Source organism: Castor canadensis, chromosome 1 (assembly GCF_047511655.1).
Source record: "Castor canadensis chromosome 1, mCasCan1.hap1v2, whole genome shotgun sequence".
Classification (NCBI taxonomy): domain Eukaryota; kingdom Metazoa; phylum Chordata; class Mammalia; order Rodentia; family Castoridae; genus Castor; species Castor canadensis.
Window position 1 is genome coordinate 122,318,991 of NC_133386.1, and position 15,234 is coordinate 122,334,224.

Genomic DNA, 15,234 nt, shown 5'->3' on the forward strand with positions numbered 1-15,234 from the left:
TTGGCAAATTAGTTTGACTTTTCTTTTATTTATGGTAGTACTGGGATTTGAACTTGGGACCTCACACTTCCTAGGCAGATGTTCCACCCTTAAGCCACATCCCAGGCCCTGTTTTTGCTTTTTAGTTATGTTTTTGGATAGGGTCTCATGTTTTTGCCCAGGGTCAGCCTCAGTCCACAATCTTACCTGTGCCTCCAGGTAGCTGGAATTGCAAGGCACTTGCTGCCACACCCAGCTTGTTGGTTGATATGGGGTCTCACTAACTTTTTGCAGTGGCAGGCTTTGAACCTCTATCCTCTTGATTTCTACCTCCTGAGTGGCTAAGATTACATGTATGAGCCACTGTGCCCAGTCCTGATTTCTTATTTTAAACCAATACTTTATATTAGGAAACCTAAAATCTAAATTCTGTAACAGGCTACAGAACTTCTCTTAGGCAATGTTTCTCCAGTCTTTACTATGACTCAAGGGGCACCTCCCTCTCCCCCCCACTCCTCACCAAGGCTCAGACGAATTGAGAGCTGGAACCTGTCCAGGCCCCTGACCCGCATGTACACCCCTGGAAGCTCACTGGCACATCCACCATTCTGGTCAGAGCTGGCTGCCACCTTCCAGCTGCATCTGGTAGGCCAGCTGCTGACCCAGCATGGAGCTGCTCTGTAGGCCCAGACTGGCCAGCTCCAGAAACCCTGTCCTTTCTTCCTCAAGTTGCTGCTTGTCTCTGGACTGTACATTCACCTGAGCTCAGCTGGCTGGGGTTGATGGTCATCCTGCTCTGGTTTGCTTCTGGCCGCTGGTGGCCTTCAGCTCCTGCAACTCAAGCAGGGTGTTCTTCAGAGGTGCAGCCCCCTCCTCACACTCCCTCACTACCACCGTGGTCCTGCACTTCCACTTCTCTCTGAGCTTCTTCTCAGATAGCTTTATAACTTCAATTACAGCCATCACTCAGGCCACAGCCTCAATTTCTCCTTGGGCAAAATGGCCTTTGTCTCTGCACCCCTTCTGAGGGAGATCATGCTCCTCTGGTCCTGCTCTAGCCTCTGCACCACGGCACTGGGGTCAATCTGGGTCTTGGCAAAGATGTCAGTGTGGATGAAAGCCCATTCCTTTTCCTATTGCACCTGCCAAGGCCTGCAGAAAGGCCCGCTCCTTACCTGGGGCATCAGGCCGTAGGCTGCCTCCCCTAGTGCCACACTGTGGCTGGTGCATGGTTCACAGCCCAGTTCCTGAGAGAGAGCCTCATGGGTCCCAGTGGGACCCTCCTGTAAGCTGACCAATATTTATTCTTAAAAAGTTTTCCACAGAAACTTCTTGGGATGATTTTAGTAAGTGAAACATTGAAACATCATTCACCCTTAGAACCCAACTAGCTTACTTACCCTTCTCAGATCAAGCACTGATTTAATGTAGATTTGGGGAAGCACAGTATTTAATACATGTCATTAAAACCACTAGAGAGAGTGCTTGCCTCTTTCCCCAGATATTACAGCCTTGTATCCATTTGTTAATAGATCGACTAACCTCGGACAATACCCTTTCCACTGTCTTCTTGGTCCATTATGGGAGTGTTGCCTTTACTGTCTCTGACCTTGGGGAAAGGGAAGATGAGTTAAGAAGAGTCGCGCCTCCGAGGCTGACCTAGCAAACCCTGTCGCTGTTGTGGTTTGTGCCAAGTCAGAGTACAAAGATGCCTCCTTCCAGTTACCTGTTCAGTCACCTCCCAGCATCCAGCCAGCTTGGTGCACTAATGAGTTTGGTTCTAGTATTCCCCCTCCCCCTCCTAGAGCCAGGACCACCTCCACCTGTCCCCATATTTCTCACCTTTGCAACACTGGTGTGGACCACAGACTCATCCACTGTCCTCACACTGCCCTTCTCCACAGTACTTCTGGTCACCTCAGAAATTCAAGGGAATTCATGCCACATTTCCTTCTGGAAAACCCAAATCATAAATTTAATCTCACTTGGGTATAAATAGAAAAATAATGTGTGAACTTCCTGCATTTTAAAATGCAAGCAACCTGAATTCTTTACAGAATTTAGATCAACAGGTTTTTTTGGTTTTTGTTTTTTGTTTTTTTTTTTTTACCAGTGTGACTTTTAGGCAAAAGGCTTGGCTGAAACTTCAAAGCGTATTTTCTTAAATTGGAAACATTTCCTTGAACTGCATATTTTAGAGCTTTTTATTTTCAGGGTTTTCCTCCCCCAGAAACTCAATTGGAAATAAGCCCCAAAAGGGACTGATTGGACAGACACTGAGCTAGCTCAGTAACCATGGAATTAAAGAAGTACTGTAGGAATCTACATTACTTTGGAACTTGCAGTCGGGAGCTAGGAATTCAAATGTTCTCTCTTTTCCCTCAGAGACTGGGAAATAGCTCCTCAGGCAGGTATAGCTACTCAGCCTCCCATCTAGAGCACTTCTTTTTCCTAGGCTGTGCTTCAGAAATCTCTAGGGAAAGCTGACTAGGTTGACACCCTGTCCTCATCTATTGGACCATTCACTGTGGCCTCGAGTGAATACAGTATGACCTCATGATTGACCCACCCTGGGCTGTGGGGAAATTGGTTCATAGTTGGAAGAAAGGGATAGTGTATAAAGATGGATAGTTGCAAAATCAAGACCTGGGCATTCATAAAATTTGTCTCTCAAGTGAAAATCATTAAAGCTTCCATTATTTAAAAAATGAAGTAATATTTGTAAGAATCATTGATGATTCTTTCCAGAGAGGCCTAAATTCCCTCATCCACCATGACTGCTACAGGTTCTCAGTAGATGGTAAGGCTCCTGGGAACCCCATTGATTCACATGGCCTAGGAGTCCACTAAAAGCATGCCTACTGTTAGCCTCGGTGAACTTCTTCCAGAGCTGCCTATTGCCCTTCCTTGCCAGAGAACTTGTTTGGACTTCTTTTTACACATCCCTGTCGTATACTCACCATCAAATAAAAAGTCCCTCAACATCTGCCTTTTCCTGTTTTGCTTTGAGATTGCTCTCCCATCTTCTCGCTCATCTGTACTTTCTCTCAGGCTTATACAGTAATTTCACTAGTGTGTGTCATAAACTAAACTCTGTGATCCCACATATGTGATCCAATCACAGAATATTCCTTCTACTTCTTTGTCTGGCTTGTTCCTAAGATCTGGTTCTTTTTGCCTTGAGAAAAGCAGACTATTCTCCCACATTGAAGTCAGGATACAGAATCAGATTTCAGACCACTGCTCCTCTATCTTCTTGTAATCTCTGCTTCTAAAGACATTTGTCATCCAGTTACATCAGGAAGGGAGTAGATTATAGTGGTTAAGTGGCCTCCAGAACCAGAGGGTTTGGATTTGAATTCCAGTTAAACCACTTGGTGATATGACCTTGGGCAAGTTACCTAATTTATTAGGTTCATCTGTTAAAAAAAAAAAAAAAAGTAAATTGCATCTACCCTGTAGGCAAAAGGAAATGAATGGATACAAAGTGTTCATGCTTGACAAATTGCTGTCAGTAAATACATTTGCTATTATTTATTCCCTTTCCTCCATCTTAAGGTCATTTGCCATCCTTCCACTAATCTCACTTATTGAAGATCCTGGCACCCGGCTCCATGGCCTGGAGAATATTTTAGTTCCTTGACTAAATAGGACTAGAATGTCCTTAACTTCTATTGTTTTTCAGTCACACATACCCCCAAGAACCTCACTGTTACTGGGAACTATTCTATGTTTGAAATATTATCTTCAAACCTCCCATTCTGAGCAAAATGTTCTATGCTTTCAGCTTTCAGTTCATTATTCTATAACATCTATTCTCAAAATCCACTGAAGACTCCCTTCCCTAAACTCCCTATCACTCCCATTAGCACTCCTCTAATCCAGTCAACTACTTTCTTACCAAGAGCCTCAATATTTTTTACTTTCATTTCTTTCCACGGAATACCTACTCTCCAGCTCTAGTGCAGAGCTCAGCTGTACATAATTCCAACTGAAATACTCTGTTCCTTATGCTTTTGGTTGGAGAAAAATCACACAGCACCCTGCCCACAACAGTGATACAAAATTAACAGAGAACTAGAGTCCTAGTGGCTTAACATCGGCAATATTTTGTTTGTAGTTTGTTTTTTGAGGTCTTTTCTAATCCCTGTTACTCTGGATCTTGTGGTACTAGAGTTTGAACTCATGTGCTTGCTAGGCAGGTGCTCGATTACTAGAGTCAAATTCCCAGCCCCTCACTTTCATTCTATGGGCTCCTTCAGTGTTCTTTCTGTGAGGCAAAAAAAAAAATTCCCATTTGCATAGTCAAACTGAATTGGGTTTCTATCAAAATAATCTTTACTAATACCCCTCTTTCCACCTGAATCGATATGATCAATTATCTACTTCCATCACTAAACTATAATTGAAAGTTAAGACTACAAATTTGTTGAACATAGTTTTTCAATACATGTGAGATGAATGAATGAGCAAAGAAAGAAGTGTGGCCTAAGACTGGTGAGCTCAGTGTCAGATACATCTGGATAAGAGACGTCCAAATGCCTAGTCCCATGTAAGGTATTTAGAAGAGCTGGGTAAATAGTAACTAGAGAGAGCATTGGATTAGTTTTATGGCTTGGACTTTTGGGAAGAGGATGTACTGGATACTTTCAGAATGAAAGACAGCTGGGGGAAAATGGTTGAACAAAGAAAATAACCATGGCAGAGAAGAGGCAAAAGTGACTAGCAAATTGTAAATCCTTTGAGAAGAGCAATTTAATTTTGTTATTGTACACTTCCCACCCAGTATCGTATGTGGCACATGCTTGCTGACTATATTAATAAATCTCTTGAGGTTCTTAGCCGTGATAAGTAATCTATGCACTTCAAATTATTTAAACTAATTTTGAAATAAAGAAATATAATTTTTAATGTGGGAAAACTAATGGACAAATACTACTAAGCATCCATTTTGTGCAAGGGACTTAGGTAGAACGGGGGGAAGCACCCATGACCTCACTTTTGAGAAACAACTGCTATTAATATTTTGAGGATCTTTCCTGTCTTCTTTTCCTTTTTTTCTTCAGAAATATATTTTGTGAATTCACTTAATTACATCACACAACCATATAAGATAATCAGTAAATACCATCTTATTTTTGGAGGTGCTGGGGTTTGAACTAAGGGCCTTACACTGGCTAGGCAGGTGCTTCAGCACTTTCCTCATGCCTCTAGCCCTTGTTTGCGTTAGTTACTTTTTGAATAGGGTCTAGTGTTCATGCCCAGGCTGGCAAGGACTTTGGTCTTCCTATTCACGTTTCCCACCTAGCTGGATGATAGGCATGTCCCATTTACGTGCAGCTTTTATTGACTGAGATAGGGTCTCTTGAACTATTTGCTAGGGCTGGCCTTGATCCCCAACTCCTGAGTAGCTGGGATTACAGGTGTGAGCCACTATACCTGGCTACAATTTCAATGTACATAAAATTAGAAGAGGACCATTCTAATTTTCTGGTCACTTTGCCTTGACTTTGCAAGTTCCAGTTCTGCATATGAAGCTTGAAATTGAAAAGTGAAAAAGAAATTTTTAAATTACAATAAATTTAATTCATATTTTAAAAGTCTTTGGAACCCACTTTCACAAAACTTCAATATTCTATAATTTAAGTACTTGTTAAAATTTCAGTTTAGGATATGTCCACAGTCCTCAGCCTTGCCTTTTATAGGCAAGAAATTCATGATTTGGGAAACAAGACCCTAGTATTTGACACTGAAGGAAAATTTTGAAATGCTTCTTTTTGATCTGTTTTACTCCCAGTGAGATTTGAAGCATTAAAAAAAGGAACCCAATATCTATAATCACATGATTTTTTTTAATCATCATGACTTGGAAGGAATTAAATCTGACCCCTTAGAAATAGTGATTGCAGGAATAGTCACCTCTTTTGTCTATGCTTCAGTTTCATAATATCAGGATTATTCTGAATTTTAAGCTTTGTAACTTGCTTTTTGTACTTACCTTTCTAACGTAAGTATTTTCTGTGCCTTCAAAAACTATCTATAAACGTGATGTGTTCAATGACTACATAATTCCCTGTTGTCTGAACGTATCATAATTTTTATGCCATTTTGTTTTTTTGTGGACATTTAGGCTTGTGAATGTTTAGGAGAGGAAAGGGGTGAGATGGTCTATGACGCTCAGGCTGGTCTTCAACTTGAAAACCATCTGCTTCTCCCTCCTGAGTGCTGGGATTAGAGGTGTACCCACCATGTCCAGCCCCGTGCTCTTTTATTATTATAAATCACATTCCAATGAAAAGCTTTGCACAGTTTTTTTCTCACATTACTTCCTGAGCAAAGATATCCCCAGAAGGACAATTCTGAGTTCAAAAGACATAAAAATACTTTAAGTTCTCCATACATACTGTTAACTGACTTTCACCAATAGTCCAGAAAAATGCCTATTTTGCTAATAAGAAGATTAATTTTTTGACTAATTTGATAAATTAAGTGATATGTAATTTTAACTTGCATTTATTGGATCACTGTTGAGGTTCAATTCTTGGGCATTTCTGTTCCCTTGTTTGTGGATTTCATTGTTTCTCTTTCTCTCTTTCTCTGTTCTCTCTTTTAACAGCAGTACTGGGGTTTGAACTCAGGGCCTCATTCTTGCTTGGCAGGCACTCTACCACTTGACCTACTCTGCCAGACCTTTTTTGTGTTTCGTATTTTCAAGATAGGGTCTTGAGAACTATTTGCCCAGGTTGGCTTCCAACCTGGATCCTCCTAATCTTTGCTTCCTGAGTAGTTAGGATTACAGATCTGAGCCTGTGTCCAGCTTCCATTTCTCTTTTAACATGTTAGTGTTTATTGAATGACATGCTTTTGACATGCTTTGCACACACATTTATCTGAGTCTCTCCAATGTGCTAGGACTGGTCTAACCATCAAAAATGAGACAGACACAGCCCCTGCTCTGTATGGTGGATGTGGGGGTGGGGGGTAGGGGGGTGGAGGTGGGGGGTACAGGGGTGGAAGTGGGGGTGGGGGGCAGGGGGGTGGAGGGTGGGTAAGCCCTGGTTACAATGAAGCTTTCACCTGCTCCACTAGAAACACAAACAGGCTGTAGTGGACACACTAATAGAGATAAGTGCACAATTCGAGATGAAAGGCCACAAAAAGCCTTCACAGAGGAGATGATTCTTAACTAAATATAAAAACCTAAGTAAATTACCAGAGCAACACCTACAGACAGGGCCAGACCTAGTTGGTGAGGGGAACTTTGTAGTTGGGTTTGCTAGAGAGTAAAATGTTAGGCAAGTTCAGAGGAAGAAAAGGCTGGAAAGTCATCAAAAGTCACATAATTTAAAAAATTACATATACATAACTGTAAACTTTCAGTAAGTCTAATGGAGCTTTTCTTTTCCAATTGCTTATATAATGATTAAACTAAGAAAGTCCTTCCTAACCCAGATTTGATGCTTACCTTTATTTTCTTCTGCTTTTCATTTTTACTAATTTCATTTCACTTTACATTTAACTAATCCATGAGGAACTGACTTTGGTATAAGCCTCATTTGGATTTTTTTTTTTCTGTTTAATGTAGACGTTAGTCACATCCATATTTTTCATTAAGCCTCTTTCTGTAAACTTATTTTGCTAATGGGTAAAACATAGTGCTGAATATCTAATAAGGAATATCTATTCCCAGATAAGGATGATGGCTGGGAGAAACAAAAGAAATTTCATTGGGATTTAATATTTAAATATCAGAACTGAATTGGGCAAGCACTAGGAGAGCAGACTCTAGGATGTGTAGAGTCCTGGGCCCTCAGTGTGAATGATACTTTGTGTTCATAGATTGCAAATTTTTAAGAAAGCAACTGTGTTTCTACAGACAGGAATTTATTCTCATGACAGCTGAAGACAGGAGAGTGAGGAGGGAGAAGTCAATGTAAGCCTGACTAGTTTATTCCTACTTGAAGTCAGGTGGAGTCGGGTTTCCTCCCCTGAGCTGACTGCAGGACCAGGGCCTTGGCATCTCCACGCAGAACAGGCTTGATGCTGGCTGTGAACTGAAGGCTGTGATTGGTTAGAAAGGCAAGAGCAGCCACACCAGATTGGCTCTGGACTTCCTCCCCCCTCCCCGCCCCCGGCTGCCCTGTTGTTACTTCACAGCATTCTGAAGGCCGTCCACCAATGACAGGGCTTCTTACTGGAAAACCCCACTGCGGGACAGTGCCAGGAGTCCATAGCAACACCCTGCGGCTTTTGAAGTCGGAGGGACGACTGCAGTCTGCTGTTAGTGGAGGAGAGCGCCCATGCCTCAGGAAGAGCAGACTCTCGGGATGGACACCCCACCCCCTGAAGAACTTTTAGATAAGCGAAACGAAAAGCTGAAAACCCAGGACGAGGAGATGGAGTTTCAGATGGACGGCCTGAGGGAAGCCCTGGCAAACCTGCGGGGACTGTCAGAGGAGGAGAAAGGAGAGAAGGCCTTGCTTCACTTCCGTATCCAGGAGCAGTCCCAGCTCATCTGCATCCTAAAGCGCAGGTCGGATGAGGCCCTGGAGCGCTGCCAGGTCCTTGAGCTGCTCAACACCGAGCTGGAGGAGAAGAGGATGGAGGAGGCCGAGAAGCTGAAGGCCCAGAGCGAGTATGCCCAGAGGCTGGAGGATCGCTTTAAGACTCTGGTAGCCAACCATGAGATGATGATCCGCTTCAAGGATGAACACAAGAGTCTGAACGTCAAGCTGAGGGAGGAAAATGAGAAGCTGAAGATGGAGAACAGAAACCTTTTCAGCCAGGCTCTGCAGGAGAAGGAGGCCAAAGTACTGCAGCTCACTGCCCACGGCGAGGCCCTCACCCAGGAGCTGGAGGCCCTGAAACACAGGTGTATGCAGGACGCCTGCCAGGCCCAGGCCAGGGAGAAGGAGCTGCTGGAGCTGCAGGGGCAGCAGGCCCGCGCCCATGCCAAGGAGACAGAGCAGCTGCGCAGCCAGCTGCAGATCCTCAAGCAGCAGCAGCAGCAGGCTGAGGAACAGATGGCGAAGGCCCAGGAGACACACAGCAGCCTGAGCCAGGATCTGCAGGCCAGGCTGCAGACCATCACGCGTGAGAAAGAGGAGCTGCTGCAGCTGTCCATGGAGAGGGGCAAGGTGCTTCAGAACAAGCAGGCGGAGATCCGCCAGCTGGAGGAGAAGTTGGAGATCGCTGCGGTGGCCAGGAAGCACGCGCTGGAGAGGTTCGAGCAAGAGGCAGTGGCTGTGGACAGCAACCTGAGAGTCCGGGAGCTTCAGCGCAAGGTGGATGGGATCCAAAAGGCCTACGATGAACTCCGGCTGCAATCGGAAGCCTTCAAAAAGCACAGCCTGGATCTTTTAAGCAAGGAGAGAGAACTCAATGCCAAACTCCGTCACCTCTTTCCATAAGGAAGCTTCTGCTGTTTGTGCCTTATAAGGCAAAGATAATATTCCATTTCTTACATTTTTAAGTACAAAGAAAAGCCACTTACTCTGGCATTGTTGTTACTGTTATAAAACTAATACTAATTTTCAGTTCTACCACCTAGAATACACAAGATTTGTCAGAGCTCCTTCTGTGCCTTTGAAGTCTTCCTATTTTGCTATCAGTATCTTGGCCTACCCCATAACTTACTCAGCCTCCATCTCAGATGTCATCAATAGCCTGAGATTTTAAATTAGCAGCTTCTATGATTTAAGTGAATCTACGATGGGATGTGTATGGTAGAGGGGAAAAGTAGGTAGCACAATTAACCATTGTAGGTATGTGGGTTGATAGACTCCTGTAGTTGAGATTATAAGCAAAGATTAGACTAATAGCAGCATGAGTACTTTGCAGGGGAAAAGTGTCTGATTTTATTTTACTTTTCCTTTGCTTAGCAAACAAAGATTTATATCATTAATTTGTTTACCAAAGTAGGCTAACTTTACTTATACTCATTCCATATGAGCAATAAGATTCAAATTAGTTAAACCAATTTTTATTTTCCTGGCAAGCACAGACCACAATCCATTTTCTTAGTTTTTTTCTTAATAAAGACAGAATTTAGCAGTCCAATAATGCAAATATCAGTACTTCCATTTAATATTGCACAATATGCTAATAGACAAAGGCCCTCAATTTGGGATAACCAGTCATAGGAAACATGGCATGACTTATACAGTAACTCATTGTTTTTTATTTCTATCAGCATATTTTGTTACAATTAACATTTTCCTTTTTAAAATCTAAGCTGACTGTATGCATACTTATGGCATTTTTGTAGGAATCGCTATTAAAAACACTAGTCATACATATATTTATGTAAAGCTCTAAAAAGTGAATGTCTTTAAATTCTTAAAAGTAATTATTAAAATATACTTCACATTTCCATATTTCCCTATATTTAGTTATGGTTGTAAAACATTATTATGAATACCTCTCAAAATGGATTATAATGTATTTTTCTCACCTACTTGAAGTCACGAGTGCTAACAATTACATAAATTGGATTTGCTAAAAACATTACTTGGGGCCTTTTAAATAAACCATGCCTAGGTGGGTATTACCTTACCTCAGGCAATTTTTTAAACCTATTTTTCATACTTCTAGTAAGATTATGCTTTTAAATACAAAATTTTCTCATCAAAGGACATTTCCTTCCTCTTAGAGCTTACAAAGAATCAGAATACAGATGCTAACTTAATCATGATTTTCCTTTATTGAGCCCATACTATTCATCATTGTATTGAAGCAATTTGGATGAATTGTTTTGTTTAACCCTTACAAGTATTCAAGAAGGTAATTATGTTGATTCTTATTTCAAAGAAGAAGTGACTAGATTCCAGTAATTTCCTCAAGGCCACTTGGTCACTGGGGAGCTAGGATTTCCGGGTGAAATCAATATACAGTGTAAAATCATCTTTTCACACTGAAAGATAAGTATTGACTACCGAGTGCCAGACACTGGGGCAGGCACCAAGGAAAAGCATAAAGAAAGAAGTATTTCCTGCCTTAGATGCACCCCCAAGTCTAGTCTAGGGACAACCCTCACCCAAACCATTGCATAGTGTGATGTGGTTTTCCAGGGGGTGTTTTGAGGTAACAGGGGTGGCACACTCAGCATCTGACTCCCCCAGGGCTTAAGGGTTGGGATGGTGGAGAGACTCTCAGAAACTAATTCTTAAAGATCTGGTAGAACTTCATCAGGTGGAGAAAAGGGAGAAGGGTTTTAGATAGCCTTGTATGGAAGACATGCAGGTTTTTAAAATGCCCAGAATATTTGGGAATTTATATGTAGTTGGGAAGAGGTGCAGAGAAGGATGACTACAGATAAAACTAGAAGAGTGGATTGAGGCCAAAATATAGGGAACCTTGAAAGACCAGATGGGCCCCTTGTATTGGGATTGTGGGTAGAAGGATGGGGGAGGGAAAAGGGAGGAAGAGAAGAGAAGCAGTACAAACCTACAAATGGAAACCAGAGCCTTGGTGCTCTTCTTCCCACCCTGATTCAGGGCTGTCTTGCAGGTGACCTGATGCACATGAGTGCCAAAATCCTCCCTCTTCCCTTCCTCCCCTTTTCTTTGGGTGGGAAGGATGTATCTGGAGTAGCCTTGGAGATAGATAGGGTAGGGGCAGGGGGCAGATCTCCTGAAACAGGTGCAACAGAAAGGGCCCAGTTGCTCAGTCCTAAGGATAGTTACTAGACAGTACTGCTAAACACAAGATTTAATCATATAAATGGTTATAAATGATAGCTATCCATTTTGTAGATTCTAAGTGGTCAGCCATTTTATAAGGTTCACTCTAATACCCTTTTGAAAATTTTTGAAGGGAAAGTGAGGAATGAGGATAGACAGAGACAGATGCCTCTAGAACACAACAAAAAAGAGCCCACACCACAGCCAGGAAAGTAAAGTGCTTGTCAGGTGCATTTCATCTTCAGACAACTCTTCAAGGGAGGTTCCATTACCACTATGTTAGGGATGAAAAAAGACTCAAAGAGGGTGACTTGTCTAAAGCCAGGAAGCTTTGGAGAAGCAAGAGTGAGACTTAAACCAAAGACCCTTGAGCAGGGTGCCATGGGCGTCCCACCTACAAAGGGCCCTCAAAATTGGTTTAGTGCTCTACTGTCACTGTCCTGAAATTCTTGTTTTTAACAAGGGGCTTCACACTTTGATTTTGTGTGGGCATTGCCAATTAGGAAACTGGGCCCGCTTTCTCCCACTGTATAAACTACCTTCTAAACAGCCACAGAATCTTGTTTTTTCCTCTTTGGTCCACATCACTTTGTAATCCACTTCCTCAGTGGTCGCTTTGTATTTAATCTGTGACCCAGAACTGCATTCCAGGGTGAGCAAGTGGTTTAGCTGTTGTGGTATTCTGCTCTGTAAAGTGATGCTTATCACAGGAAAGAATTGACAAGATATAAATTGGCCCCCTCCACACCACTGCCTTAAAACAATCTTAAAAACAAAACAGTAAAACTCCTTTCTAAAGCAAACCTGTATCTCTAGTGATTTTTTTTTTGCAATATCACAAACAGTAACCCTAAAATGAAAGCAGAACAAAGATTCTAAGACTAAATTATGAGTGTGTGTGTGTGTGTGTGTGTGTGTGTGTGTGTGTGTAGTGCAGTGTAGCTAAGTGTAAGTCACTTTGTAAGCCCTTTGGTGTATCTCAGAGGAACTATTCCAAAAGTTTGAGAGTTTGAAAAAAAAAAGAAAAAAAAAAACCTAAAGGAAAAGTGAACTGTTTTCAGAGCACTCTGCTTTGGTTGGTAAAAATGAATTCAAATTAGTTTCTAGTAAAGCCTTAATAGAAAAATCAGTGCTTCCCTAGCTCTATTACAATTCAGTTAGACAATTGTTTAGAGTGTTGTTTGAAGAAGGACCAGAACCTGTGGTTGCTTTCTACCCTGCCCTCTTTGACTCAGATACTGATGAAGTAGCTGTGGCTGAGTCAGACAAAAAAAATGATTCTTTCCTTCCCACTATGACTAGACCAAGAGAATTGAGCAAACATTTGAGATCCCACCTGTTAGCCCATGAATAAAGGAAAAAGAACCACAGCCTTGACTGTACTTCCAAAAGCCTACTCTGCCTAATCAGATGCTTGTCTTCCAGCTAGAAGTTTGGCCCAAACTAGATCATCTGGGAATACCTTAGCAAAGCATCTTCATAGGGCACGTTGCCATGATTTAGATCAATTAGCATCTACTCCTGGGATGGGAATAAGGCCAGTCTATGCTATCTGAGAAATCCAGGGATGAGGGAATGGGATAATTGTTTGGTGGCCACCAAACAGTGTTTGCTATATTGCATCCTCTTAGATTGCCAGATTCTTATCAGGCAGGAAATATATTTTTTTAATAGCAAGTCATGAAAAATTGCCAGAATTTGGAGTGGCCAAGATTAGGCTTTTCTAATCATTTCCTATCTTCCTAAGGACAAACTGGATGTTATTTTCCAAACACTAAAAATAATCTTATTAAATTTAACAGCCTAGGGCTGTACCAATGAATCTTCCTATTAATCGTATTCTCTCCAAATCCTTCTGCTTTTCCCACTTGGAGAAAAGTAATTCAAGGGAAAGCTTTCCCTTGGAAAGATTTGCTGGTCATTCATGACTCATTTAACTTTGACTATAGTGACCCACAAGCCCTCACTCTCCAGGCCCACAAAGAACTCCTCCTGCCTTTGCTAATTGCCAGACTGCTCCCATTTAGTCCTTTAATCCACTCTCATTTTTACTAATCTAAATTTTCATGTTTGAGGTTTGCTACAATTTAGATTGGCCCCCTCTCCCCATAGTACTGGGTTTTGAACTTGGGGCCTCATGCTTGCTAGGCAAGTACTCCACCACTTGAGCCACTCTACCAGCCCCCTTTTTATTGTGTTGGGTTTTTTGAGATAGGGTCTCACTTTTTTTTTGCCTGGGCCAGCCTTGAACTGCAAAATTTGGATCAGTGATGCTCCCCATAGGCCCAGGTGTTAAAGTCTTGATCCTCAGGGTGACACTATTGGGAAGTGGTGGTACCTTTAAGAGATGGGACCTAATGGAAGGTCTTTATGTCATCGGGGCTATGCTGTTGGTGGGAACTGTGGGATTCTGATGCCTTCTTCCTTTTCTCTCTCGCTCCCTGGCCGTGAGCAGTGATTTGCTCTGTCACGTGCTCCAGCCATGATATGCCACCTTGCCCAAAAGCAACATGGTCAATCAGTCATGGACTGAAACCTCCAAAACTGTGAGCCAAAACAACCTTTTTCTCTTTATAAATTGATTATCCCAGGTATGTTTTATAATGACAGAAAGTTGGCAACACAAGATTATTCCTTGAATCACTGTATTAACAAAAGATTTATATGCCATTGAAAAGGAATAGATTAACCAAACTCTGGGCCCTTTATACTTTGGAATTCAATGCAAGTGAAAAAGGAAACTCAACGTATTGATATAGAAATATCTTTAGCATATATGTTTAAAAAAGGTACATCTCTAATATATGTTATCATTTGTGTAGTGGGAAAAGGAGGTAAAGGGAATAAGAATGCACGCAAATGCATAAATAAATATTGGAAAAATACTAGTGAGTGTGGTTATTAATGATATGGAGGCATACAGAGAATGAAATGACAGAGATAGGAATTTGAAGGAAACTTCTCAATATATACTATTTTTATATCATTTGAATTTTGAACCATGTGAATATATTTCCTATTCAAAAGGGAGCAAAATTAAAAACAAAAATAAAAGAATCTTCCACATATCCATTTAATTTCCCAGTAAGCTCTTTTTCTATGTATGTGATTCAAAAGCTTGCAGATATTTTTCTCCAAGAACTAGGTAAGCAAGACATATTTTGGATAAAGCCAATATGGTCTGACAGATTGAGGTCAGGTCATTCATCTGGAAACTTCTGCTTTCACAAATGTTCAACAACATATGGCAAGTCACGATGTCTTGATCTACCTTAAAGAGTGCCTCCCAGTGATGATTATTTCTTTCCTAAATTTAAAGATTTGGTCTCAAGAATTTTCACATGTCTGAATAAGATGCATATCTTAGACTTTACGGAGCCTATTTTCTCATTATACTCAAGTTGTTAGGTTTTAGGTTTTGCACTAACAGATAAAAGTAGAGCCAGGGCACACCAAACCTTTATGATATCAATATTATTTATTCATTCATTTAGTATATTGTAGTGATTTAACAAACATTTTTGAGTCTGTTATTGGCCAGGCACTATGTTAAGTGTTGGGATACAATGTGAAC

The 15,234-nt window shown here is 41.5% G+C and overlaps 1 protein-coding gene across 1 annotated transcript; it reads left to right on the forward strand.

The window, feature by feature from the left end:
- The first annotated feature begins 8,182 nt into the window (after positions 1 to 8,182).
- Positions 8,183 to 12,485, forward strand: Ccdc89 (coiled-coil domain containing 89). The gene has a single exon (XM_074081673.1). It carries the CDS (start codon positions 8,280 to 8,282, stop codon positions 9,387 to 9,389), a length of 1,110 nt encoding a protein of 369 aa, XP_073937774.1. The 5' UTR covers positions 8,183 to 8,279; the 3' UTR covers positions 9,390 to 12,485.
- The last annotated feature ends 2,749 nt before the right edge of the window (positions 12,486 to 15,234 follow it).

What these genes read in the sequence shown, in the direction of transcription:
- Ccdc89 (XM_074081673.1), top strand. Translation starts at nt 8,280, where the DNA reads ATGCCTCAGGAAGAGCAGACTCTCGGGATGGACACCCCACCCCCTGAA.